Source organism: Bos taurus, chromosome 18 (assembly GCF_002263795.3).
Source record: "Bos taurus isolate L1 Dominette 01449 registration number 42190680 breed Hereford chromosome 18, ARS-UCD2.0, whole genome shotgun sequence".
In the NCBI taxonomy this organism is placed as follows: domain Eukaryota; kingdom Metazoa; phylum Chordata; class Mammalia; order Artiodactyla; family Bovidae; genus Bos; species Bos taurus.
The window spans coordinates 53,257,089-53,282,920 of NC_037345.1; the positions used below are offsets into that span (position 1 = coordinate 53,257,089).

A 25,832-nucleotide genomic window follows, 5' to 3' on the forward strand; every position below is an offset into this window, starting at 1 on the left:
AACCCGGGGGAACCAACCCCCAAAGCTCCCTGAAGGAAAGGAGCCCAGTCCTCAGGCCGAAAGTCCCATTGGCTTTACTGCTCGCGGGAGGGCGGATGGTGCAGCCGCTCTTGTTGCTCATTGGTCCGGCTTATTTCATGGGGCGGGACTTGGCTGGGCCTTAACTCTATCCGCCGTCTCCGACCCGTTTCAGGGCCAAGCTGCCATGCCTTCCGGGGGCCGCGGGCGGCCCCGGCTCCAGGTCGGGGAACGCAGCCTTTTGGAGCGACCCTCACCGCCCAAGCGCCGCCTGATACCGCGGGCACAGCTGTTGCCCCAGCTGCTGCTGGCTCTGACGGTAGCCTCGGTGTTCTATACCATTTGGAGGATCTGGCATAGCCAGACTGAAGAGCTACCGCTGGGGCGGGAGCTGCGGGTGAGGACAGGCGGGGACACGGGCACTGCGGAACCCTTTACTCCTTGCCTCCCCTTCCCCAAGGTCTCACGGGAAGACCCTAGGTTGGGTTGACCTGGCTTTGTCTGTACCATATGGCCCTAGCTGCGGTGCCGCCGTCTCCGTTCTTAGAGCGCATACCCCTTTCCAACGCAATGAGGCTTCGGGCTTGTTTTGTAATAGCGGTTACCCCGTAAGAGAGTCTGGAGTAGTAAGACTTGGAGTTCTGGGTTCTAATCCTAAAGTCAGATATTTGGAAGAGTCCCTTCTCGCTGGGCCTAGACTTCCCCCATCAGGATTGCCGTGGGCTGGGCAGGATGGGTTTGGAGGGACTTCTAGAAACCTCTGATGCTGGAGGCTGCGACTAGGAAGAGGAGGGCAGCCTCCAGGATATGGTTGGAACGAGGGTCGTTTTCATGCTCTGCTCTTCTCTTCCCTACCTGCTTCCTCAGGGCCCTTTGATCGGAAGCCTCCCCGAAGCTCGGGTGCGGAGGGTAGTGGGGCAACTGGACCCTCACCGTCTCTGGAACACTTTCCTGCGCCCTCTGCTGGTTGTACGGACTCCGGGCAGCCCGGGCAATCTCCAAGTGAGAAAGGTAAAAGGACCCCACCTCTAACTCCTGACCCCACAGCCCATCAATGAATAGGAAATAGGTATCCTGCCCAAGTGGCAGAGCTGGGGGTCTGCCTGGAGCTAATAGGAGCTCTATTCTGCTAACCACCAGACCACTGCCCTCTATACTGCGCCTCCCCCAATCTTATTATATGCATCAGCAACAGCCCTATGAGCCTAACGAGGTGGGTACCAATCTGATCTTCATTGTGTAGATGAGGAAACTGACACCCAGAATAGTTAGGCATTTTGCCCAAATCCCACAGCCAATAAATGGTATGCTTTCAACCCAAATGGTTTGGCTCCAGAGCTCTATATTGCTCCCCAGAAGGCATTGAGAGTCATTTGAACATTGCCTGACTTCAAATCCACCTCAGCCACTTGGTATGACCTTAAACTAATTTCATCTTCTCTGTGCCTCGGTTTCCTCATCTGCAAAATGGAACCATTGTCAGTCCCCACTCCATAGGGGTTCCTAGAACAAGGACTGGGCACAGAGTGAGTGCTATGGAAGGGTGAGCTGTGATTAGTTTGGGCTTCAAGAAATAGGGGCACTCCATGCCTGACACTTAGTAGGTACTCAGAAGTGTCTCAAGGGAATGATTCAACCAAAGTGGTATTGGTGAGCCAACCTGACTGCTCAGCATGGTTCACATGGCCCTTCTGACCTTCTCCCCAGTCCCACCCACCCTCCCTCTTCTCTATTGCCACTAGTTCCTGGAGGCTACGCTGCGGACACTTTCAGCAGGCTGGCATATAGAACTCGACTCCTTCACTGCCTCCACACCCGTGGGGCCATTGGACTTCAGCAATGTGGTGGCCACGCTGGACCCAGGGGCTGCCCGCCACCTTACCCTTGCCTGCCATTATGACTCCAAGCTCTTCCCATCTGACTCAGCCCCCTTTGTGGGGGCCACGGATTCGGCAGTGCCTTGCTCCCTGCTACTGGAGCTGGCCCAAGCCCTTGACCAGGAGCTGGGCAAAGCCAAGGAGAGGGTAAGGAGAGCAGGGGTTAGGGTAGGGGTGGGTGAATGAGGGATGTCTCTTCCTTGGTCCATACTGCCACTCTCCCTTCCCTGGTTTTATCTTCCTCCACTCCACACCAGAGTCCAGGGGGTCTTTCCATTTCCCGAATGTCAGAATCTGTCCCTTCTCTACCTAAAACCCTCCCATGGCTCCCATGTCATTCCATGAATAAGCCAGAGTCCTTCTCTTAGCCCATGAGGTGTGCCCTCTCATCTCTCTGGTCTCCTCTCCCACCCCTCATCCCTCACTCACTCCATGCTAGCCTCCCACCTCCTCTGTGGACCTCACTCTCAACCTCAGGGCATTTGCGCTTGCTGTTTGCTCTGCCTACAATGTGCTTTTCTCAGATACCTTCCTGACTGGCTCCCACCCTTCATTCAGGGGTCCACTCTGATGTCAAAGAGACTTCCTAAAGAGACCTTCCCAGCCACCATAAAATAGCTCCTTGTCGCTATCCCATGCCTCATGGGGCTTTAGGTTGATTTGTTTGTCTGTCTCCCAAGCTCGAATAAGCTTCAGATAGGTGGGCCCTTGGCTGTGTTTATTTCCTGTGTATTCCCTGAACACTGCCCAGAATACTGCCTGGCATAAAGTAGGATGTCAGTAATAATGTATGGAATGAATGGAAGCACCTCATGCCTCTATCCTGCTCAGATCCCTTCCATGGCTGAAACCCCAGCGCCCTTGTAACAGAGCCCAAGCTCCCTGGCCCTTGCTGGGCCCTAGGGCCTCTTCTCAAACCTCTCTGGCCCCTTCTCTGTCCCCAGTCCTGGTCCATGCTGCTTCCTCACCAGGGAACACGCTTCCCTTTGCTCCATTTTGCCAGGCCAGGTCCTCCTCAGCTTCAGTGCAAACATCCCTTCTCAGCAGACCCAACATGTTCCCCAGGCCAGGTTATCCCCCACCCCCTTGGAGGATGTTTCGGGACCCTGTTATTCTTAGAAGCATTTGCCCGACTTCATTTCATTGTTTGTACAATTATTTATTTGTGGATCTGTCTCTTTTGCCAAATGAACTTGAGGAATAGCTCTTACAATCAGAGCTAATCCTTATTTAGTTACTATGCATTAGGCACTGTCCTAGGCTGCTTTATTATTCTTGTTGTTCAGAGGCTATGTCGTGTCCTACTCCTCCCAACCCCATGGACTGTAGCCGGCCAGGCTTCCTTGTCCATGGGGTTTTTCAGGCAAGAATACTAGAGTGGGTTGTCATTTCCTTCTCCAGGGGATCTTCCCAGCCCAGGGATTGAACCTGCGTTTCCCACGTCTCCTGCATTAGCAAGTGGATTCTTTAGCACTGAGCCACCAGGGAAACCCGTGCTGTCTTAGGACCCGGGTTCAAATCCTACCCTATGAGAAGTGGTATTAACTCTATTTCTACATAAGGAAGTCGATGCTTTGAGAACTTAGTAACTGACCCACTACTGCTTGGCTAGTGAGCAATCCAGCCAGGATTTAAATCCAGGCAGACTGTACTCTTGGCTATCAGGTTCTACAAGTGAGGAGACTGTTTGCCCTAGTCAGCTGTGCAAACAGGCAGGAAATGTGGGTGCGTTGAGGTGGCAGGCTAGCACTGAGCTGGCCCTGACCACTGGCCCCCACAGGCAGCGCCAATGACCTTGCAGCTGATCTTCCTGGATGGTGAAGAGGCACTGAAGCAGTGGGGACCCAAGGACTCGCTTTATGGCTCCCGGCACCTGGCCCAGCTCATGGAGTCTACACCCCACGGCCTGGGCTCCACCAGGATCCAGGCTATTGTAAGACTAGGGCCCTGCTGGGTGCCGGTGAGGTGGGAGGAGGGGGGCATGAGGTTGGCAGCATCCCGCAGGGCTGCTCAGTCCTGACTTCTCTCCCTAGGAGCTCTTTATGCTTCTTGATCTCCTGGGAGCCCCCAACCCGACCTTCTACAGTCACTTCCCTCGCACGGCCCGCTGGTTCCATCGGCTCAGGAGCATTGGTAAGGGTGAAGGTATAGGCAGACACCTGCCTGGGATGCTGGAGAGAGGACCAGGCACCTGGCCTCTGAGGGGCCATCCAGCTTTCCTTCCACCTCTCTAGCCTCTCCCTAAAGCACTGGGGCAGAAACACAAAAGATCCCATAGCAGTCAAATGAAGTGATTACAGACAGGGGTTCTAGGGTCAGAGAGCCCTGGGTTCAGATTCTGGCTTTCCTTCTTACCAGCTGTGTGAGCTTGGGCAAGTGGCCTCCTTTCCCTGAGCTTCAGTTTCCCACCTATAAAATGGGCATGATGCTAATAATGGGGGTGTCTGCTTCCTTAGACTCAATGCTAATAATGGGGGTGTCTGCTTCCTTAGACTCGAAGGGATTAAATGAGATCAGGAACATAGTCAGCCTGCAGTCTGGGGTATCTGACATTATCCCAGAATGATGAAGTAACATTCATCCTTATTGGCATGATCAGTGCTTTACCCCCAGGCCTCCCACCCTCCTCTGATCTGTGAGCAGGGGAACCTTTGACCCTGGAGGGGCTGACCTTCTGCTTCTAATCCCCACCACATCCAGAGAAGCGCCTGCACCGTCTGAACCTCCTGCAGTCTCATCCTTGGGAAGTGATGTACTTCCAGACCGGGGAGCCCCCCGGCTCCGTGGAAGACGACCACATCCCGTTCCTCCGCCGAGGTACCTGCTATGGGAACTGGGGGACAGGGGGGCCACAGGTAGGACCTGGCCCCTTCCTAGATTTGGGGACTGGTGGCAAATTGCTTAACCTCTTTGTGTCTCAATTTCCTCATCTATAAAATGGGGATAATTAACAGCCCCCCCCCCATCTCAAGAGTTGCTGAGGGGACTGAACGTAAAGACCTTGACCAGTGCCCGGCACTAGCGAGTGTTCAGATCTTCTAGTCTTTTCATAAGCCATGAAGTTTTGAGCTTTTCTGATTTGTGTTATGAATGTATTGGATGTGTTTTTTTTTTAATCAACACGTACCCTCACACACTTAAAATAATTGTTCAGAGTTCTTCAAGTGGCACAATGTGGGGGGCGCGGGGAGGCAGACTTCCCCAGGCATGGGCCTGCCACACATGGGGCTGTGCTTCCTCTTTGCCCTGCAGGAGTTCCCGTGCTCCACCTCATCGCCACACCCTTCCCCTCTGTCTGGCACACGTCCGATGACTCCGAGGCCAACCTGCACCCACCCACGGTACACAACCTGAGCCGCATCCTGGCCGTGTTCCTGGCTGAGTACCTGGGGCTCTAGCCTGCCCAGGGGACACTCTGAGGGAGAAACGCCCAGCAGGAGACAGGCCAAGGCCCTTCTGGGATGCGCTGGCTTGCCCTTTCTAACCCCTTCGGCTCTGTTTGTGCTCCGACTGGAAGATGCTCTTTCTTGATCTCAAGCTGCCACTCTTCAAAGACATGGAAGAGAGAGAGAGATCACCATGGGGTGAGAGCCAAAGGAACGAGCCAGGCTCCTGTCCTGAGGAAACGCTCGGGTTGCACATCTACAGGGGACTGAGTGCCGTTTGCAGTTTTAATCAGCAGACCGTGGACTGGCATCCGGACCAGCAATACCCTCGACCAAATGAATTCTGTGGCTTCTGTTTTCATGGCAGTTCGTTCTCCAGAATGGCAGCCTTGCTACTGCACCGGTCCAAACCTAACTCCCACACGGACGTGGCATGTGGGGCCCACCGAGGCTCTGCTTGTAAGCAGGGACAGAGGAGGGAGAAGCCAATCCTTGGGAACTCCAGATTCTGCCACCTCCAATGGCTGATAGACCAGTGTTTCTGCAAAACATATTCTGCACAACTAGCGTACATAGGTGTTGCATGAAAAAGGGGACCAAAGCAGGGTGAAACAGTATTAAATGAATTTCTTCATTTCACGGTGTGCGATTTTCATCCAGAGTAGGAATGCAATGTTTCCCCCAAGTATTTCACCACGGAACCCCTTTATTGGGAAGCACCTCACAGAATCTGGGTACCTCAGGAGATATGTTGGGAAACATTGGGTTTTGATAGTTCAAAAGTGCTTATGGTAGAAATGGGTCTGATCTAAAACTCACTATAAAATAGTTACACCAAACCATCCTTTCCCTTTTGGCTGTGAGCACAGGAACGAGAGATGTCATGTGTAACTGCAAACTCTAGTGATGGCCCAAGGAATTATTTCCCAGCCCTATCTAATTTTCAGATGCAAGTGGGGTGCTTTTTGAAAAATGAGGGGAATTCCGTGGCAGTCCAGTGGTTAGGCCTTGGCGTGTCACTGCTGGGGCCTGGGTTTGACCCCTGGTCAGGGAACTAAGGTCCCACAAGCTGCGCAGCAAAGCCAACAACAACAAAAAGCAGATTCAGAGGCTGGAACTCTATAAGCACCTGGGGAATCTTCACTTTGATCAGCACTTTGGGACATGTTGTCCTTAAGGATATAAGTTTGGTGCATTCTAGCTGCTTAGCAAACCTGCTCCAAAGAAAGCCTAGGAGAGTATTTAGGCAGGGAGTGTGGTGCTCAGCTCTGTGCCTGCTGACTTTGTGACTTTGATGGAGACTTGGTAGGCCGCAGGGAGGCCAGGCCAGGGTAGAGGGTTAGAGAGTGAAGGTGGGGACCTCCCTGGTTGTCCAGTGGTTGAGACTTAACCTTCCAATGCAGGGGGCGGTTTCAATCCCTAGTTGAAGATCCCACATGCTTCATGACCAACAAACCAAAACAGAAACAGTATTGTGAGAAATTCAATAAAGACTTTAAGAATGGTCCACATCAAAAAAACCTTAAAAGTGTGAAGGTGAACATTGGCTTTCCCAGACAACTCAAGGCTGACTCAAGAGGACCTGTGGGCTGAGGGACAATTTCAGTTCTCATTTTGCAAAAGAAGTGGCCGGGGCTGAGAATTACAAACTGTTTGTAGTTTACAGAGTTCAGATCCTCACCCACAGCTGTGCTCCTAAGCCCGTGTCCTACCTCTTTCTAAAAATCACCTGTGCTGATCCAACAGATGGTTGACCAAAAAAGTAGTTCCTCCTGAGGCTTTTATTTGGCTGCAAGTTACAATGAAGTTTAGAAGGGGGGACTAACAGCCTCTTAGAAGTGTAATTGCCAGAAGTCAGAAAGGAAATTGACAGATATCAACAACTAGGGTAGTAAGAGGGTCTCAAATCAGAGAGTTCCTGTTTGTTCATTTCATGATGCCAAGCACTTAAAACTACAATGTATCTCCTTATCATCACAGCCATCTCAGAGGTAGGTGAAACCATCACCTCAGCTTTAGAAGAAACTGTTCAGTTCTATCCTGGGCCTCCAGGCCTCCCTGTAAGTCTTCTTGCTGAGTGGACCACACCCAGGCACTGGGCAGGGCTTTCCACTTGAATCTGGGGTCAGTATCATGAGCCCATTTTACAGATGAGGCTGCCGATGCTTGACAAGGTAATGCTTTCCCCACCTCCCATCTGTCCCTGAAAGGCAGCCTCCCCCAGCTTCACACTATGAAGGGCCCAAGAGGGGTCTTTGATGGGCACAACCAGTGAGCACTCTAGTGTATCAGCCTTCTGAGGAACTGTCCAACATTCTCATTTTTCAGATTAAGAAACTGAGCTTCAGAGAAGTCAATTGCTGAAGATCACAGCTGGACATGTTCATTGCATGTGTCTAGGTATTTGTTTCTATTTATCCTGCCTATGATTCATTGCGTGTACCCACCTTTTTATCAGTCTGGAATTTGCAATCATTGTGTCTTGACATACTATCATCGCACCATTTCATTTTCTCTTCTGATTCTAGGATGCCAGTTAAATGTGTTAGACTTCCTCTATCCTCCATAACCGTTTACATTTTTTTCTTTTTGGTCTCTGTGCCACTTTTTCAGACCTTGCTCTAGCTGAATAACTCTTTCATTGTGTCTGATTTGTTTAGCCTAGTCACTGGTTTTTTACTTTTGGCTACTATATACCTTTGTGGGTTTTTTCCTTTCATTTTGGCTAGGCCATTATTCAGGTCTGGGTTCCCTGCATGTATTTCCAAGCTCTTTTTTTTCTTCTAATCTTGACTGATGGTTCCACCACCTGCAGCCTTTGTGGGTCTGTTTTTGCTCTGTGGCCACTGCAGCTGCTTTATTTCCATGTGTGTTTGGTTATTTGACTCTTACTGCTCATTGGTGGGGATTCTAGGTGTCAGCTCCTTCCACCAGAGGATTTTTTTGTTTCTGCTAGACATCTCAGTACCCTGGATCACAATAGGTGATGCAAAACTGGGTTGCAAACCCAAGCCAAGGGCCAGCCTGTGACCACAGATTCTCAGGGTTCATTTCCTCCTCCCCCCTCTTTCCTTACCTTCTCTGCAGTGTTCTGGGTCAGTCTTACCTGAGCTTGTAGTTTGGTGGGATCCCAGCTCCTATTAGATTCTTCACCTTGGGCAGGCTTTGACTTCTGCTGGCCTGTCCCAATAAGGCTACAAATTGGAAACCCAGGGTTGTTAACATCGGCAAATGCCCTCAGAGCAAAAGTGGCTTTAGGACCCCTATGGACCTTTTCCTTAAATTTTTGGCTTAGTATATCCATAACTGTGTTTTATTGGCTATTTGAGGCTTTTCAGATTTTACTTCCTGTTTTCAGCAGGAGAGTCCAAATAACCTGGCCTTCTCTTTACAGGAATCCAAAATTCCACAAAACCAAGCCAAGTTATAAATCCAGGTCTCTTTGATTCTAAAATCTAAGTATTAAATAACTACTCTGACATATCCTCATCTCTGGAAATTTTGATTCCTTGGTAAGAATGTCAGAGACTGTTAGCCACTGCTCAATATCCATTTCCCCCTCTTCTGTTAGTTAATAATTAGCTGAATATCTTAAAACTTTTATTTCAGGGATCTTTATGAGTTTCCGGTTGGGCATAATGCATCTGGCTAAGCGTCTGCATTCCCGTCTCCCGTGCAGTCCTTCCACGTGGCTAAAGTTGCGATCCATGAGCTGTGCACAGAAGCAGGGTGTAGTATTTCTGAGAGGAAGGAGACTCCCTTCCCCACAAAACAGTAATGGGTGGAGTTTCAGCAGCCATCTTGGACCATGAGGCTGAGGGCCAAAGGCAAAGAATAATGGAACAGTGGGCTTGAAGGAGTCTGGGCTCCCAGTGACTTCAGGGCCACCATACCTGCCCAACACTGAGTTTCTAAAGGAATAAAAGCTACCCTGTTTGAGTTTCTGTTAATACTCTTTTGAGATTTTTGAATCCAAACTGACACAGATGAAGAGTCAAGTCATCTCAGTCCAAGGGAATTGGCTAAGGATTCTTTCAGCTTTTTCCATCTCACCATGAACTGGCCCATGACTTCCTTCTCTTCCAAACAGCTTCCCTTAACAACACACAAACCAGTCTGGGCCCAGCCTTATAAATATTGATTTTATAGAAAGGACCAATTCAAAATTGGTCAGATGCCACACGTTAGAAGCTTTCCAGAACCACAAGGATGAAAAAACAAAACCAAATTAAAAAAAAAAAAAACAACAAACAAAAGTACTCCAGATCAAACTGCCTGAAAGTCAAGGTCTTGGTTCACTAAAGGATTCTTTAAAAAAATATGTGGCTGGGGGATGGAGAGACCTCTAACACCTGAACAAGTACCCAGAGTGGAAGGAAAAAAAACAGATATTGAAACCCTTAGTCCCTGCCCACCGGCCCCCCTATGCTGTCCAGAGTTAGGCAAAGGGTTTCACAGCTTTTTTTGTGGGGGTGGGGTGGGGGTGGGATGGGGTCATGGCAATAGCTTAAATATTGGAAGATAAGTTTTACACTTCAACTTTTGTTTTCCTCTTGGGGACCTAGAGAGACTGATAGCTTGAGGTTACGGAGAAAACTGATTTTTATTGTTTTAATGGGGAAAATGTCTAGAAATGGCAGGTGGCCATGAAAAGTGTCAAAACGTGATCTGTGATCTGATGGCCCCCAACTCCTAAAGAGGAGGTGAGCCCTGGTGTAGCAGGTTAGGAAGGGTACAAACCCTGGGTGCTGCGGCCTCTTGGGGGAAAAGAATAACTCCAGAAAGAACTGGGGGAGGGAATGCAAGGGGGCCAGAATGGGGGAACCCTTAAGTAGTACCAAAATTAGCTGCCGTCTGCTCCCTGCTAGTGGGTCCCTGGGGTACGGAGAGTGGCAGGGAGGGCATCGGGGCTGAATGGAGAGGAAATTGAGATGCTGATTAAAAAAAACACCCAACTTGAGGATCTGAAGAGTAGAAAACCAGTAGGGGTCAATTGGAGTGCTTTCTTGGTCACCCCCAGGAACCCCATCTTAGTTCTGGAGGGGGATCCATGCTGCCTGGGTTGGGGGTATGGGCTGGTGACCCAGTCCTGACCCTCGGCTCCCAGGGGGAGGGGGTGGGGGTGGGCGTGGTGGGCTCTTCCCCACCCCCTCCCCCGGCTTCACCTCCCCTCCTCGCGGCCAGCCCGGCCCCCACCAGCGCCCGGCCCATTGCAGGGCAGCACCCAGTTGTTATCATGCAGACCCAGGCGGCAGCCGGGGGTCTCACGATCGGCTCGGCGGCAGCACATCCAGTAGGAACGTCCGTAAGGCAGGTCGTGGTGGTAGGGCTTGGGGTGCCAGCGGCAGAGCGACACGTCGCCCTTCTCGTATCTCTTGCGGCACTGCTTGCAAGGGTCATCGCGGTAGAGTGGGTCGCGGCTCCAGCGCGAGTCTGTGGCCCGCACGCCGAATGCCTCAATGATGCCCTTGAAGTGGTGGCAGGTGCACTTGAGAGCCGCCAGGGCCCGCGTGGGCAGGAAGCTGAAGATCTTGACCAGCACGTGCTCTGGGAGCACCAGCATGTACTGCCGCGGCTCCAACAACCGCTGGATCTTGAAACGGATCTCCAGGAAGTCGTGGGACACGTGCCGGTACAGGCGGCACAGGGAGGTGTCGGCCGTCCCCTCGGCATCGTCCGGGCCTGGCGCTGTGGCCGGTGAGTCGGCTGGCGGGGGCTCAGGGGGCCCGTCCTGCCCCCGGGACTGGAGGAAAAAGAGCTGGCCTGGTGGGGGTGGCTCCTCGGGGCTGACAGTCAGGCACACCGTCTCCTCTTTCACGTTTTTGGTGCTGTCTTTGCCAAAGAAGATGCACTCGTCCACCACTCCTGTGACCACCACATCCACGTGGAAGCCTGACGCTCCGCAGTCCCGGGCAGGGGGTGGCGGGGGTGCCGGGGGAGTGTCCTCGGGCCTGGCGGGGGCGGGGGTCTCACCCTCACTGGCTTCGTCTGCCCTAGCCAGCAGGAACTCCACGTTGCTGGGAAGGGCGTCCCGAGAGGGGCTGATGAGCTGGTACAGGTCGCAGGTGATCTTGTCCTTGGCCCGGGCTCCGGGACCTGGGCTGCCAGGGTAGGCACAACTTGGCCGGCCCCCGCTCCCGTTGGGTAAGCTGCCATCCGGTGCTCGGGACTCTCTGCCGTTGGAGATCCGGAAGGCGATGCGCACCTCCCCGGGGCCTGGCCCAGGCCGCTCCTCCTTGCGGAGACCCTTGGCCGGAGGGTTGTCCCGCTGGGCCTCAAAGTGGGCCACTGCCTCGGCTACACGGCTGCAGTCCCCGCCGCCAGACCTTCGTTCGGATCCCAGCCCCTTGCCAGGCCCACCCTGCTCAGCCGACACGAAGACCACAGGCGCTGGGGTGCTGGGGCGCGGGTAGCTCTGCAGGGCCAGGGCGGCCCGCTGTTCCACCAGGGCCACCATCTCGGCCACAGAGAGCAGGTCCACATCCTCCCCGGCGGAGGTTGGGGCCCCCTCTGCGGCAGGGGGCCCGTCCTGTCCCCCTGGGTCGGGCGGAGCCTTCGTAGACTCAAGACAGCGCCTCCTCCGCTTGGCCTTGGAGCTGTCACTGCCCCAGTGCCCCTTGACCTTCATGGAGCTGGCCCGACTGCCCCCACCACACTGGTGGGCCACAAAGAAGGCTACCTTCTCCTTTGTATTCCCCGGCTTGATCACATACCATGTGTCCAGCAGGACTCGACCCTCGTCGCCAGCAGCCGCTGCGGAAAGGAGCGGGGCAGGCTGGGAGGCGGGAGCATCGGAGGCCAAGACCGGGGGCGTGTTCTCAGAGTGGGCAGGGCCATGTTCTGGCTCCGCCCCACCGCCCGGCTCGGAGCAGGCTGAGGGCTTGAGGGTGGCAGAAGGGGGGCGTGGCTGGTTCTGGGAGTAGGTGCCAAAGGGCCGAGGGCACCAGAGCTGGAAGGGCAGAAGGCCACCTCGGTCCATTCTGGGGATGGTGGCAGACAGGCGGGGGTTCACCACATCGCAGGGCCTGGATGGCGGTGGGGGGCTCCACAGGTCACCTGGAGACACGGAAGAGGGGGTGGGGGAGCTGGGGAACAGCCAGCCCTGTCAGCTCCTCTCTGACCTCAACTTCTTCGGACCTGAGGAGACAGACCAGGCTATACCACTCAGATCCTGTTCCCGCCCCGCCCTGACCCAGATGAGCAAATGGAGGGCTGCAGAGAGGTTGGGACCTGCTTCTGTAATACCCAGAGTGTGACAGGAGCTGGCAGTTTGCTCCAACCCTCCACTGCCTGACTGGTTTTACTCACGATCTACAGGCCTTCCGCTGCCAGAACTTTAAACAGAATTTAAAGTACCAACTGATGGAAAGCTCCTCCTTCTTCTATTTGCTCACCCAGTAACAAGTTCCTGAAAAGACAATTCCCAGCCCTGCCCACAGCTATGGGAGCCTGAACCCATGGAGGAAGGAACAAGGTGGGCTGGGCAGGGGAAGATTGGAGGCAGGAGGCAGAGAGGTCCTTAAGAGTGGAGCTCTTCACTCGGTTCCGGTTGTGAGGCTCTTTGGGGATCTATTATAGCTGTGGATCCTCACCCAGGAAAATGCACCACACTTGCCCCAAGACTGCAGGTAATTCCTTTAAGCAGAAACGTAGACCCCTGGCATGAGAAGGGCTTTCTAGTCTAGCTTCTTCAAGTTGCTCCCAACTTGCTGAATTTGAGGCTTAGAGTGGGGAAGGTTTGTATATTGCAAAACCAGGCCCTCAAACTTGGCTTCCAGATTTCTCAATTTAGGGCTTGTAATAGTGACCATTTTATTTTGCAATGACTTTGTGTGCATGACCTAATCTGGAGGCAGTCTTGCTAATGAGCCTGACCCAACTATGTTCTACTGCAGAACTAACAGTCTCAAATCCTCAGTCTTTCCCTGGGCCATCTCCCTCCAGATATCTTGAAACCAAGACACTCTTCAAATGTCAAAACTTCCACATGCTTACAGACCAGTGAAAGTAGTTTGCTGACTCCTGGTTGTACTATTTTGAGCCACGGGCCAAATCCAGCCCATTGCCTGTCTCTGCAAATAAAATTTTATCGAAACATGTTCCTTTGTTCATGACTACTTTTATGCTACCACAGCAGAGTTGAGTAGAGGTGACAGAAAACATATGGCCTGCAAAGCCTAAAATACTCATTATCTGGCCCTTTATGGAAAAAGTTTGCTGACCTCTGCAGTATATATGGTTCCTCTAAATTCAGGCAATACCACAGACACCACTAAATCACCATTTATTTCATGGCCCTATAGCTTTAAGATCTAGACAGCCTGCAAGCACCTCCAAGCACTCACAGACACCAGTCTTAATCCTAAGAATCCTTGCCCCCCATAATTCCCAATCCCACCTACTACTCCTAACACAGCCCCTGCTGAAATCTCTTTCTTGCTTAAAACAAAAACAAAAACAAAAAAACAAAAAAACCACACAGCCCCTAAAACCTATAGATGGCTAAGTTTACCAACAACCAACACATCTACAATGTCCAGGAACAGGGTTTCCTTGGTGGCTTGATGGTAAAGAATGTAGAATCTACCTGCCAATGCAGGAGACACGGGTTTGATTTCTGATCTGAGACGATCCCCCATGTCTCGGAACAAGGAAGCCTATGCACCACAACTTTGAGCCTGTGCTCCAGAGCCAGAGAGCCACAACTACTGACTCCATGTGCCCTGGAGCCTGTGCACCGCAGCAAGAGTGGCCCCTGCTTGCTGCAACCGGAGAAGGGCCTGCACAGTGATGATGACCCAGCACAGCCAAAAGTAAATAAACAAAATTATAAATAAATAAAATGTCCAGGAATAGAAACTACCACAGCAAAAGCCACTCATTCTCTACAGATGCAAATATATCCTAACCCAAAACATCCAGACCCTCTCAAAATCTTCAACTTCCAAACCTAAAAATATCCCCTCCAGCTCAGAAAGCCTCAATCTCAATGTAGACCCACACAAATCCCATGCCTACCAAGAACTCCAACACACACAGCAATTTCCCAACCTCACAGATGACCCAAAAGACCAGTTTCCTGAAATTCTATTCTTAGCTCAAACTCTCTCTAAACCTCCTAATCCCACAAAAGGCCCCCCGACCGCAAAACTTAACTAAAACATCAATGCTCCCTCACACATAAAACTAATACCAAACCATTTATTTCTCAAAGTCAAAAGAACCTCCAAAATACTCCCAAAGAAACCTCACAAAATGTTAATATGCAGACATGAGCTTACTGGGTACTGTTTTAACAACTCCTGCTAATCCTCGCTCCTCCCTAGGAAGCAGGGAGTGTTATTTGTCCGAGTCCAGATGAGGGGCAGAAAGGTTAAGTCCCTGTCCGGACCCAGACAGGGAGGAAGTCGGGAGAGCCGAAAGCGCATGCATTCTGGGTCCAGACATGGGACTCTCTGCTTCTAAGTCTCTCCGTGGCTCCCCAAATCCTCTATCCATCAAACACCCAAACCACATGGGCGATTCCCTACAATACATTCGAATCTTCCACAGTACACAGTACATGGGAACCCAAACTCAAATCCCAAGGCGCCACCTAAACTCAAGAGAATCCCAAAGTATCCCCATACCCACGAAAAATGTCCCCACTCCCTCCTATTACAGCTTCCCTGGAATTCACCAACCTCTAAGGCTACTCTCGAAACCTAGACACGCCCCCTCAAAGCGCCCCACCGGCGCGCCGCGCCCCCTGCGGGGAGAAGGCGGCACCCACGCATGCGCAAGAGAAGAGGGCCCCGCCCCCTCGCTCCTTCCCTCCAGCTGTCTTGCCTGCCCGGCACCCATCTGGTTTCCCTCCGCCCCTTTGTTGACAGACGTGCGCGTGATGGCCCCAGCCAATGAGCGGCGGCCATTCGGAGCCATGCCCATATAAGGCAGGCCTTGGCGAAGGGGCCCAACTTCGAAAGAGGGTGGAGTAGGCGAGAGGTGATGAACGGGGTGTGGAAACAGTCAAGTGCAAGAGAGTGTGGAACAATTCCTAATTTCCTGCTAAACGGAAGAACGAGGCCAGGACCCAAGCCATGACAATCAAGGAAAGGTTTATTACGACGTTTCCTCTAAACAGGAGCCCTGATTGACAGCTGAGATTTAAAGGGCCAAGCAGTTCAGGGATTGAGACTCCAGGTCCGGAGGAAAGGAAGGGCGCAGAAAGATCTGAAAAGTGCCTAGCTTTGGTAGGGAAACCTGGAGGGAGAGATTTCCCGCGGGGGAAACGGAGCAGCAGGATCACCTCACCCTGAAAAACAAATGGGCAGAACCGTCGTCGTCGGCATCAAGTCCAAGCCTCTGGGCCTGGCATTCGAGGCTCAAGCCACGTGGCCAAAAGGACCTCTCAGGCCAGCCCTTCTAAACAGGCGCCGCAAATAGCACAAGAAAATAATATGAAATACTTTAATAATTTTTTTTTAATATTGGCTACCTGTTAAAATGAGACTATTTAGGATATAAATGAGTTAAAATGTTTAAAATTGACTTCATCTCTTTTGATTTAAATGTGGCTACTAGAAGATTTTAAATTACATGTAAGGTTCACCTTGTTTCTATTGAACAGCACTTTCAGTGCCAGGCTGGCTCAAGAGACACTCCACTGCAGGCATCTGTCCATTCCCACCACCCTGTCTGCTACCAGCCATCCTGCACATCAGAGCCAGAAGGGTATTCTCGAAATATAAACCTGACCTTGTCCCTACCCTGCTCAGAACCTACCATGACTCCCCAGTGCCCCTGGGGAAAAGCCCAGATACTCTACAACTCTAGCCTCATCCTTCCCCACTTTCCCATGCCCCCAGTGGACCCAGGTAAGCACCAGCTCTGGCCTATAGAATAGTTAGAATACTGAGGCCTTCTCTGATCCTCAGGAGTGGTTATCTCCATTGTATAGATGAAGAAACTGAGGCAGGTCAGGTTGCCTAACTAGCTCAAGGTCACACATAACTGGTGGGACTTAGAGCAGGGATGGGAACCCAGGGAATCTGATTTTAGATTGCTGTGCTCTATTTAATTATATATTCTCTGGGGTTTCAGCTCAGCCATCCTCTCCTCCAGGAAGCTAACCCCCTAAGGGTGGGTCAGGCTCCACCTCTGGGGTCCGACACTGGCCTCCTTGCTGGATATTCCTCAGAGTCACCAAGCCCTTTCCTCCTATGTTACCTCTGATTGGCATGCTTTCCCCCCAGAAAAGAAAGAGCGAGCCCACATGGCTCTATCCCTTCTACCATTTGGGTCTTAGCTCAAATGTAACTTTCATGGGCCTGTATCTTTAACCAGGAGGCCTTCCCTGAGCTCCCTTTCTAGAAACCTTCCACCTGCCCAGAGAGGTCCTCTGGGTTCCCCAAACCTAGCTCTGTCCATTGTCACTATCGAGGGATGGATCATCTGCTCCACTGAATAGTGAACCCATGGGAGGAAAGGTCAGAGTTATCATGGTCATCATGGTGACCCCAGCAACACTGCCCAGCACAGCCGGAATGGATCAAAGTTCCCTGCCCTAAGGCTCCATGTCTCAAAAGCCTGGAGGCCTGGCAGTGTAAACTCTCTTTTACACCCAAATATTCTATTTGTGTCAGAGGTTACTAGGGCAGAATTCTCTAACTTCCCAAACACTGGGCTCCGAACAAGGCCATACCCTAAGGCAATGCTCCGTGAAGATCCTCTTATTGAAAAACATCTGGAGCCAAACAGACTGAAAATCAAAAGATGGAAAAAGACTGACCAGGCAAATAAGAACCAAGAGTCAAGTAGAGAGGCTTCCCTGGTGGCTCAGTGGTAGAGAATCGGCTTGCCAATTCAGGAGACACGGGTTCGATCCCTGATCTGGGAAGACCCCACATGCTGTGGAGCAACTAAGCCCGCGTGGGCCACAAGTATAGAGCCTGTGCTCTAGAGCCGGGAAGCCGGCACTACTGAGCCCATGTGCCTTACAGGGCTGCGCTCTGCAACAAGAGAAGCCACTGCAATGAGAAGCCCGTGCACCACAACCAGAGAGTAGCTCCCGCTTGCTGAAATTAGGGAAAAGCCCATGCAGCAACAAAGACCCAGCACAGCCAAAGAAAAAAAGTCAAGTAGAGAAGTGACAGTGCTGATTTAAAAAAAACAGTTAACAACGGACAAATGAAAAAAGGGATGATTAGGGACAAAGAATGTGACAAAACAGACTGACCCATCATACACAAAAGTTTGCAACATACATGCTCCTAATACTATGGCCTCAAAACAGACAAGGCACAAAGCAACAAAATGCCAGCTTGACAAGTCCACCACTGTAGTGGGAAACCTTAATGTATCTCTTCATAAGACAGTGGTTGAAAAGAGAAAAATCAGTAAGGACCTGAACCACACAATCAGCACTCTTGCTGGAATACCCCCAATTAGAGAATCCAGCTTTATGTCCCTCATCTGACATTCTGAGGTCCTCCTGTGTGCTGGCCCTGGGTTGGGTGCTGGAGATACAGAGATGACACTGAGATCACCAGAAAGAGCTCATGGGAAAGGGGGCAGGCATCCAAAGAAACAGTCATGGCCAAATGAATGTATTACAGAGGAAATGATGATCACAACAGCAGTTAACACTGGAGCCCTCAGGGTGAGCCAGGCTTTGTTCTGAGTGCTTTATAAATATTAACTCATTTAATTCTCACATCATTTTACTACTTTTAAATCTCATTTCAGATGTTAGAAAGTGGGGGCATGGAATGGCTAAGTAATTGCTGTCGGACACAGCTTTGTGGCCAAGCTTTGAATCAGAGTCTGGCTGACTCCAGAGTGCAAGCAGCTCCTTCATGGAGTATACGGAGCGATTTTCCTGGATCATCTTGTTCTGTCTGCAAAGCCTTTGCACTCTCTGTTCCTTCTGCCTGGAATACTCTTCCCCAGGTATCCAGAGGGCTCACCCCGCTCCTCAGATCACCTTCATGAGACCTTTCTTTTTAAATTTATTTTATTGAAGTAGTGTCAACTGGGGCTCCCCAGGTGGTGCTAGTGGTAAAGGACCCGCCTGCCAATGCAGGAGACGTAGGAGATTCTGGAGACTCCAGTTCAATCCCTGGGTCGGGAAGATCCCCTGCAGGAGGGCATGGCATCCCACTCCAGTATTCTTGCCTGGAGAATCTCATGGACAGAGGAGCCTGGCAGGGTATAGTCCATAGGGTCGCCAAGAGTAGGACACGACTGAAGTGACTTAGCACGCATAGTTGATATACAATGTCATGTTAATTTCTACTATACAACAAGGTGATCCAGTTATATATATATGTATATATACATTCTTTTCCATAATAGTTTATCATAGGATATTGAATATAGTTCCCTGTGCTATACAGTAGGATCCTGTTGTTCCTGAGAACATCTTGATTGAAAACTGCAGTCCCCGCCACAGATAGACATACACACTCTCCCTGATTTATTTTTCTCTTTAGCATGCATTACTATCTACTATACTATAAACTTTATTATTGTCAGCTCCCCTCACTAAAATGAAGACTCCCCCAGACTGGTATTTTTTGCCTAGTTTTTTCTTCCCCACCTCTGCATCCCCAGCTTTTAGAATAGCACCAAGTGGTTGGCTACTATGAGTGTGGTCCTCAGAGCAGCAGCTGCAGCTGGAAGTGTATTAGAAATGTAATCTTGGGCTCTCCCCTACACCTGCTGAATCAGAAAGTACATGTCAACAAGATCTCTGGGGGATCACACGATTAAGTTGGAGAATCTACGCCCAGGCACATTGCAGGTGTACAGCACTTATTGGTTGGAACAAACCCCTAACACTGCCTTACTGTCCGCCTTCTGCACAGATGCTCCTGGGGGCCTCTTGTGAAACATGAGCTGGTCCAGCCAAGTCCAGTGGTGGCAATCCTGCTCCCAGGACCAAGGCAGGAGGCCACCTCCTCCAGGAGCCGTGTTGGTGCCCTCCTGAGACCTCCTCTGGCCACATCTGTCATCTGTCCCGGCTGAGTGACAATGACCTGGCTTCGGGCCTCTCTCTCTCCCCTCCATCCTCTGCGTTTCTGGAAGGCTGGATTCTCTCCCCAAAGGCACAGCTGCTCCAGCCTCCGCACTCGGCTCCCTGGCCTGGTTTAGTTCTTCTGGCTCCATCCTTCTCATGGTAGCCAGAAAGATCTTCCTAAACACCAATCAGACCACAGAACTCCCCTGTTTAAAAATCCTTCCGTGAGAGGTGCAAGTTGGCAAAACAAAATGAAAGAACCAACAGGACAGGCACAGGAACCCTTTCTCGGGAAGCTGCCAAAGGATTTGCTTCACAGAAGTAAAGGAGAAAACCAAGAAAAAGGAACCTATGAGATCAAGGAGATAAGATCTAGCTCAGAAGAAAGACAAAAGGAAGGACTCCGCAGATGACGATAAAGGGAGCTCCGGGGACAGCTGTGTAGCAGGTTAAGGGAGAACCTGCTTCCATAAATGCACAGAGAAAGGAAAAAGGCTGCTAATTAACAAGCTAAGCCTTGGACTTAAGAAGCTGGAAACAGGAATCCCTGGAAGTCCAGTGGTTAGGACTCTGTGCTTTCACTGCCAAGGACTTGGGTTCAATCTCCGGTCAGGGAACGAAGATCTTGCAAGTTGGAGAGGTCAGGGTCATGCCAGGACAGGGCTGGGCACAGAGTGGTGTCCAGGGAGCGTACCTGCCCATTACTACAACAGGCACCGGTGGCAGGACCCTCATGGCACTGCTCCTGGTCTTATTCCTTCAATTCTCCACTCTCTCCACCCTGTCACCCCCGCTACAACTGTGTCCACAATCCTGATCCATCCATGCCCCTTTATTGGTTTTTTTGGACTCTGGGTCTGCTGGTCTCTCTTCTCCTCTTAAGCTTTTCTTTCTAATAGCTGGTCAGAATCATACAAATCCTCAGCATCTAGAAATCCAGGCCACAGACAGAATCCAGGCAGGGCTTCGGAGTACCCCAGCTTTCTCACTTTTAGGGCTGTGACTACAGGCAGGGTCCTTATCCCTCTATGCCTCAGTTTCCCCCATCGTAAAATACAGATAGTAACAGTACCCACCCATGGGTTGGCTGCTGATTCATTGAGATCAAATCAGTAGAGCGCTCAATGCCAGTGAGGCACCAAGGACAGCTTCAATATGAAGGGACCAGGATTATTAAGAAAAGGTGAGACATGGACTTCCCTGGCGGCTAGTAGTTAAAGACTTCTCCTTACAGTGCAGGGGGTGAGGATTATATCCCTGATTGGGGAGCTAAGATTCCATATGCCTGGGGGCCAAAAAATCAAAACATAAAGCAGAAACAATATTGTAATAAAATCAATAAAGTCTTTAAAAATGGTTCACATAAAAACAAGTTTTTAAAAAAATAAAAGGAAAGTAAGAAAAGGTAAGACAGGGAATTCCCTGGTGGTCCAGTGGTTAGGACTCTGAGCTTCCACTGCAGAAGGCAGGGGTTTGATCCCTGGTCAGGGAACTAAGATCCCATCAGCATGGCAAAAAAGAAAAAAAAAAAATAGGGACCACTCAAGAGTCTGACAACCACTTGATGGTTATACTTGATAAACCACTTCCCTGTTTATTTTACATTCTGAAATTAAACCGGTCCTATTCCCCCCCAATAATCAAAACATGGCCATTACTTTGTTACTGTCTGGTACTGGGTCTCACCTAGTAATTAAACAGCATTTACAGAGCAGTTACTATGTGTCAGACACTGTTCTGGGCATCGGGGACATGCGGGACACAGGAGACAGAAATCCTAGTCCTCATGGATTGGAGACAGGGTAAATCTCACAGTGCTACAGGAAAACAAATATAGTAAGTGAAAGGACTCAAGAGTGTAAGGTGGGGATTATAATGTTAACCGAGGGGTCAGGAGCAGGTGACAAGCCAAGTCTTTTAGAAAACCTGGGGACTTCCCTGGTAGTCCAGTGGTTAAAAATCCCCCCTCTTATGCAGGGGGACTCAGGTTCGATCTTTGGTCAGGAAACTAAGATCCTACATGTCACAGGGCAACTAAGCCCGAGTGCCTCAAACACTGAGCCTGTGTGCTCTGGAGCCCATGTGCCACCACTAAGACCTGACACCACCAAATACATACATAAATATCAAAAAAAAGAAAAGAAAACTTGTGCTTTTAGGAATAATGCAGCTTTACCAGAGTTGCTAGCAATAGTAAAGAAAAAAAAACCTATATATATATACATATATAATATATCATTCTGCATGAGTAAGCAGTTCATGTGGTCACAAAGAGTCAAACACGACTAAACGATTGAATAACAACAAAGCTTCAGATAAACCCAGGTTGGAAACACATTTAAGATTTGAGGAAAAGGCAAAGTAACTTGGAAAGCAGACACATTTTTTAAGACAAACAAATAAAGGAAGGAGGCAGGGGAAGCACTGCATCACCAGGGGGCGCCCAGATGTGACAATTGGGTACAAGGAGGAGAGGCTGGCAACTTTTCCCTAAACCAACGGGGTTCCAGATCATTCATTGCAACCTGGAAACAAAATGTTAAAAATCCAAGAAAGCTGGGAAAGATTGAAGGCAGGAGGAGAAAGGGATGACAGAGGATGAGATGGTTGGATGGCATCACCGACTTGATGGGCATGAGTTTGAGCAAGCTCCGGGAGTTGGTGATGGACAGGGAAGCCTGGGGTGCTGCAGTCCGTGGGGTCGCAAAGAGCCGGACACCAATGAGCAGTGACTGAACTGAACTGAACTGAAGGACAAACAGGCAAAACTGGCATGAGGGGCTGAAAATGAATCAGGAGAAGAGTAACCCACACCAGAAAAAGGAGCACAGACGCCACCAGAGATGCAAAACTGCCCCAGTGTTGTGACAGCCACAAGCGCCCCAAGGGGAGGGTGGCAGCCTGTACCTGGGACAGGTGCCGGCAAATAGTAGGTGCTCTGTCAACACGGTGGATGATTCAAGGGATGAACCTCCATTTTCCAGAAGAGGAAACTGAGGTCCTGGGGGGTTAAATGCCTTGCCCAAAGTCACAGAGCGGGGGGGTGATGGAGCCAGGATTCAAATCTTGGTGTTATGGTTCTGGAGCACATGCTCAATAAATTTTTCTGGAAAGAATAAAATTAATAAAAATGCATCACACTTACAAAGAACTTAATATGCACTAGGCATATGATACATGAGATCTCATGAACTGCTGACAAGAGTTTCATGGTTGGAATGTGGCCCATTTTACATATGAGAAAACGGAGGCCCAGAGTAGGCAAGCAACTTGGCCAAGGACACACAGCAGCAGAGGTGGGGATGGGAACGTGGGCCTACCGGACGCTGATGCTTTTAACCATAAGCTTTCCTATTAGAGCCAATTTAGGGGATAAACTCCGGAAGCCTGTAACAAATGAACCAAACTGTTTTAAAATTACTTACAAGTTGCGAGGTCCCAGTGACTAAAAAGTCGGGAGAGAAAAAAAACACAGTTGTTAGAAATATCTCCTATTCACTGAAATACCTGGAGTTGGGCCAGGCTGGGCATTGGTGAGTGAATTATTTATATTTGGCTGGGGCTAGGAATGGGAATGGGAACAGATTGAGTTTCTGAGCACCCCCTCAGGGAGTCAGGCCTGGGCTTAGGTGCCAGGGACAGAGGGTGGGGAACTAGAAGAGTCAGGACACAGGAGCAACCTGGGAGAGAAAGGAAAAGGCAGTCTGGCTGGTGTCTCCCTCACCAGTCTTTCTCTACCGCCCTCTCTCAGGTCTGCGTTTCCCGTTCAAAAAAATGACAACTCACATGCATCAAGCACTTATTCAAGCACTTTCTATGCTTACCTCCCTGAAATCTCTAACCTTCCTAGGGTTACTGACCCCATTTTATGATTGAGGAGAGGCCGAAAGACTTGCCCAAGGGCACAGAGAAGGTAAGTGGCAGAACTGAAGACTGGTTCAGACTTCCCTGGTGGTCTGCTTGTTAAGACTCTGGTCTTCTGATGCAAGGGCACAGGTTCGATCCCTGCTCCAGGAAGATCCCACACGTGGTGGAACAACTAAGCCTGTGTGCCACAACTACTGAAGGTGGTGCACCTTACAGCCCATGCTCTGCAACAAGAGAAGCCACTGCAATGAGAAGCCCAGGCACTGCAACTAGAAAGGAGCCTTTGCTCACCGAAACTAGAGAAAGCCCGTGGGCAGCAATGAAGACCCAGCACAGTCAGAAGTAAATAAATAAACAAATCTTAAAAAAAACAACAACAACAAAAAAAACCTGAAGATGGCTTCAGTTCTCACTCTGCCCTACTCATGACATTGAACCTCAGTACAGGAGCACAGATGCTAAGTCAGGATGCCTAGGTTGGAATCCCACGTCTACCATTTAATGCTGGATGACCTTGGGAAAGTTGCTGAACCTCTCTGTGCCTCTGGTTCCTTACTGTAGAACAGAGCTAATAACAGCACCTACAACTTAGGGGTGTCGTCAGAATTAAAGGAGTTAGCACATACAAATAGCTAAGAACAAGGCCAGGCACTTCCTAAAAAATAAGTGTTAACTGGAATTGGAATGGCTGTGGGGAAACCCTCTCCCTGCCCCCGCATGTTTCTGACCTGGGATGTGCCCAGATCAGTGCCACGTTTTGAGAAAACACCCCTGGGGCTCCACTGAAAAGGAGGGAATCCATTAGCACCTGTGACCAAGTCACATTCCTGGGGTGGGGAACTTCCCACCAACTGCTCTGAGACTAAGGACTTACCCTGAGCCAGGAGGACGATCTTATGAAGACTCCTCTCTTCTCAGTGGCATGTTGTTCCCACAATAGATAAGGGCACTGAGTTTCAGAGACAGGACACTTGCCCAGATCATAAAGGAGTGAAGAAAAGATCTGAATGCCGGACTGCCCATACACATAAACCACCACACTTTTCTAAATCCCACTGGAGAAATAAGAGTGCAGGAGTCGTCTCTATGGCCTCTTCTGGCCATATTACCCTATGTGGCTGTCCGGTTTATCGGGAGTTTCTGGCTGGACTAAGCAAACTATCGCTACAGGCAGGCCCCTAATCTCTTGCTCCCCACCGTACCCACAGTCCTGGATCCTAACCTACACACCACTCTACCACTGATTTCTTTCTTTCACCATCTCAGCTTGCCCTCCTGCCCACAATCCGATCCAGAGGCTCCAACCCACCGCTTTCAGAACTGGCCTCTCCCTCGGAGCCTCCAGACCCTCTCATTCATCTAGCACTGACTCCCATGCCTTTCCACATCCTCCCGGCTAAAACCCTCGAAATTGCCCCCTTCTGGGCCTCTGCCTGGACGCCAACTCCCTTCTCCAACTCGGGACTCCTTTCCCCAACTCTGAGCTTCCTTACAATCAATCCCAAAGCTCGAGTCTCTCCCCACCTTCAAGACCCATCCCCAGCCCCCATTCTACAATTCCCTCCGGCTCCCGTCTCCCAATCCCCTCCCCCAAGCGATCTCCCCCTCATCCAGCCCCTTCTTTAGCCCCTGCCTCTTCCCTCTCGCTACCGGGTCCCGAATTCCCGCACGGGTTCTCAAGCGCCCCCGGCCCCGGTTCGAGGTTCTCACCATCACCCCGCGCTGCAGCTCCCTCGGCTACGCGGGTTTCCCCCACTCGCTCCTCTCTAGCCTCCCCTTCCGGGTTCCCGCCCCGAAGCCCGCTGGGAATTGGAGTCCGGGAGGCCCCGGACTACATCTCCCAATAGGCAGCACGGTTAGGCGCGGAGGCGGGGAAGGTAGCAAACTGGGCGGGCTGAGGAAAAGACTGACTCCAACTCCCAGGAGGCAGAGAGGGCGCCTGACAGCGCAGGCGCACAGAGCGCCCCCTCCCGGCGCGCTGGGAGATGCAGTCCAGCCTCCTCCATTTTGGCCCGGGGCCCTTGGAAAAGAAATTGAGAAAATTGTAAAGGGGCGTTTGTGAGGGGTGGAAAGAGCAAGTTTACCGATTCCCTTAAACTGATTAACATAATAATTAACAGTGCCTCGTATTTTCTCAAACACTTTCCCATCTATTTTTACCGCTGGTTTTCTTACCACTAATTTACAAATAAGGAAGTTAGCCTTAAACCTTAGGAGGGAGGAAAGCTCCATATACTAGAAATTTGTACATATTATAGTTATAATAGAGGATTCAAGAAGACAAGCACCTTTGTGTATCTTGTTCAAACACCCAGAACAGTGTAAATAAGTGTTGAGTAAATATTTATTGCATGCTAATTATATGCCTATTGAATTTGCCTACAATGCAGGAGACTCCTGTTCGATTCCTGGGTCAGGAAGATTCCCTGGAGAAGGGATAGTCTACCCACTCCAGTATTCTTGGGCTTCCCTGGCGGCTCAGACAGTAAGGAATCTGCCTGCAATGCAGGAGACCTGGGTCATTCCAGGGTTGGGAAGATCCCTTGGAGAAGGGCATGGCAACCCATTCCAGTGTTCTTGCCTGGAGAATCCCCATGGACAGAGGAGCCTGGCAGGTTACAGTCCATGGGATTGCAGAGTCGGAGACAACTGAGCAACTAAGCACAGATATGTGCCAGACACTCT

At 50.6% G+C, this 25,832-nt stretch overlaps 2 protein-coding genes across 9 annotated transcripts; one reads left to right on the forward strand and one right to left on the reverse strand.

Annotated features, from left to right (window-relative positions):
• Positions 1-17,273, forward strand: QPCTL (glutaminyl-peptide cyclotransferase like). Of its 2 annotated transcripts, NM_001075940.2 has the most exon segments (10): positions 1-415; positions 886-1,029; positions 1,761-2,042; positions 3,676-3,828; positions 3,929-4,028; positions 4,596-4,712; positions 5,148-5,920; positions 9,512-9,525; positions 10,406-10,409; positions 17,263-17,273. In NM_001075940.2, coding segments are annotated over 7 exon segments (1,152 nt in total). In that variant the 5' UTR covers positions 1-205; the 3' UTR covers positions 5,294-5,920; positions 9,512-9,525; positions 10,406-10,409; positions 17,263-17,273.
• Positions 7,045-24,936, reverse strand: FBXO46 (F-box protein 46). Of its 7 annotated transcripts, none has more exons than XM_059877078.1 (3): positions 24,022-24,936; positions 14,965-15,575; positions 7,045-12,418 (listed from the first exon to the last, which is right to left on the reverse strand). In XM_059877078.1, the coding sequence occupies exon 3, from the start codon at positions 12,258-12,260 to the stop codon at positions 10,443-10,445; it is 1,818 nt and encodes a 605-aa protein (XP_059733061.1). In that variant the 5' UTR covers positions 12,261-12,418; positions 14,965-15,575; positions 24,022-24,936; the 3' UTR covers positions 7,045-10,442. The 7 variants fall into 7 exon arrangements, with proteins under 7 accessions (XP_059733061.1, XP_005219489.1, XP_059733062.1 ...); XM_005219432.5 differs by lacking the exon at positions 14,965-15,575 and adding an exon at positions 22,188-22,386 and having other exon boundaries at positions 7,045-12,337; XM_059877079.1 differs by lacking the exon at positions 14,965-15,575 and adding an exon at positions 22,188-22,386.
• Between the last annotated feature and the right edge of the window lie 896 nt (positions 24,937-25,832).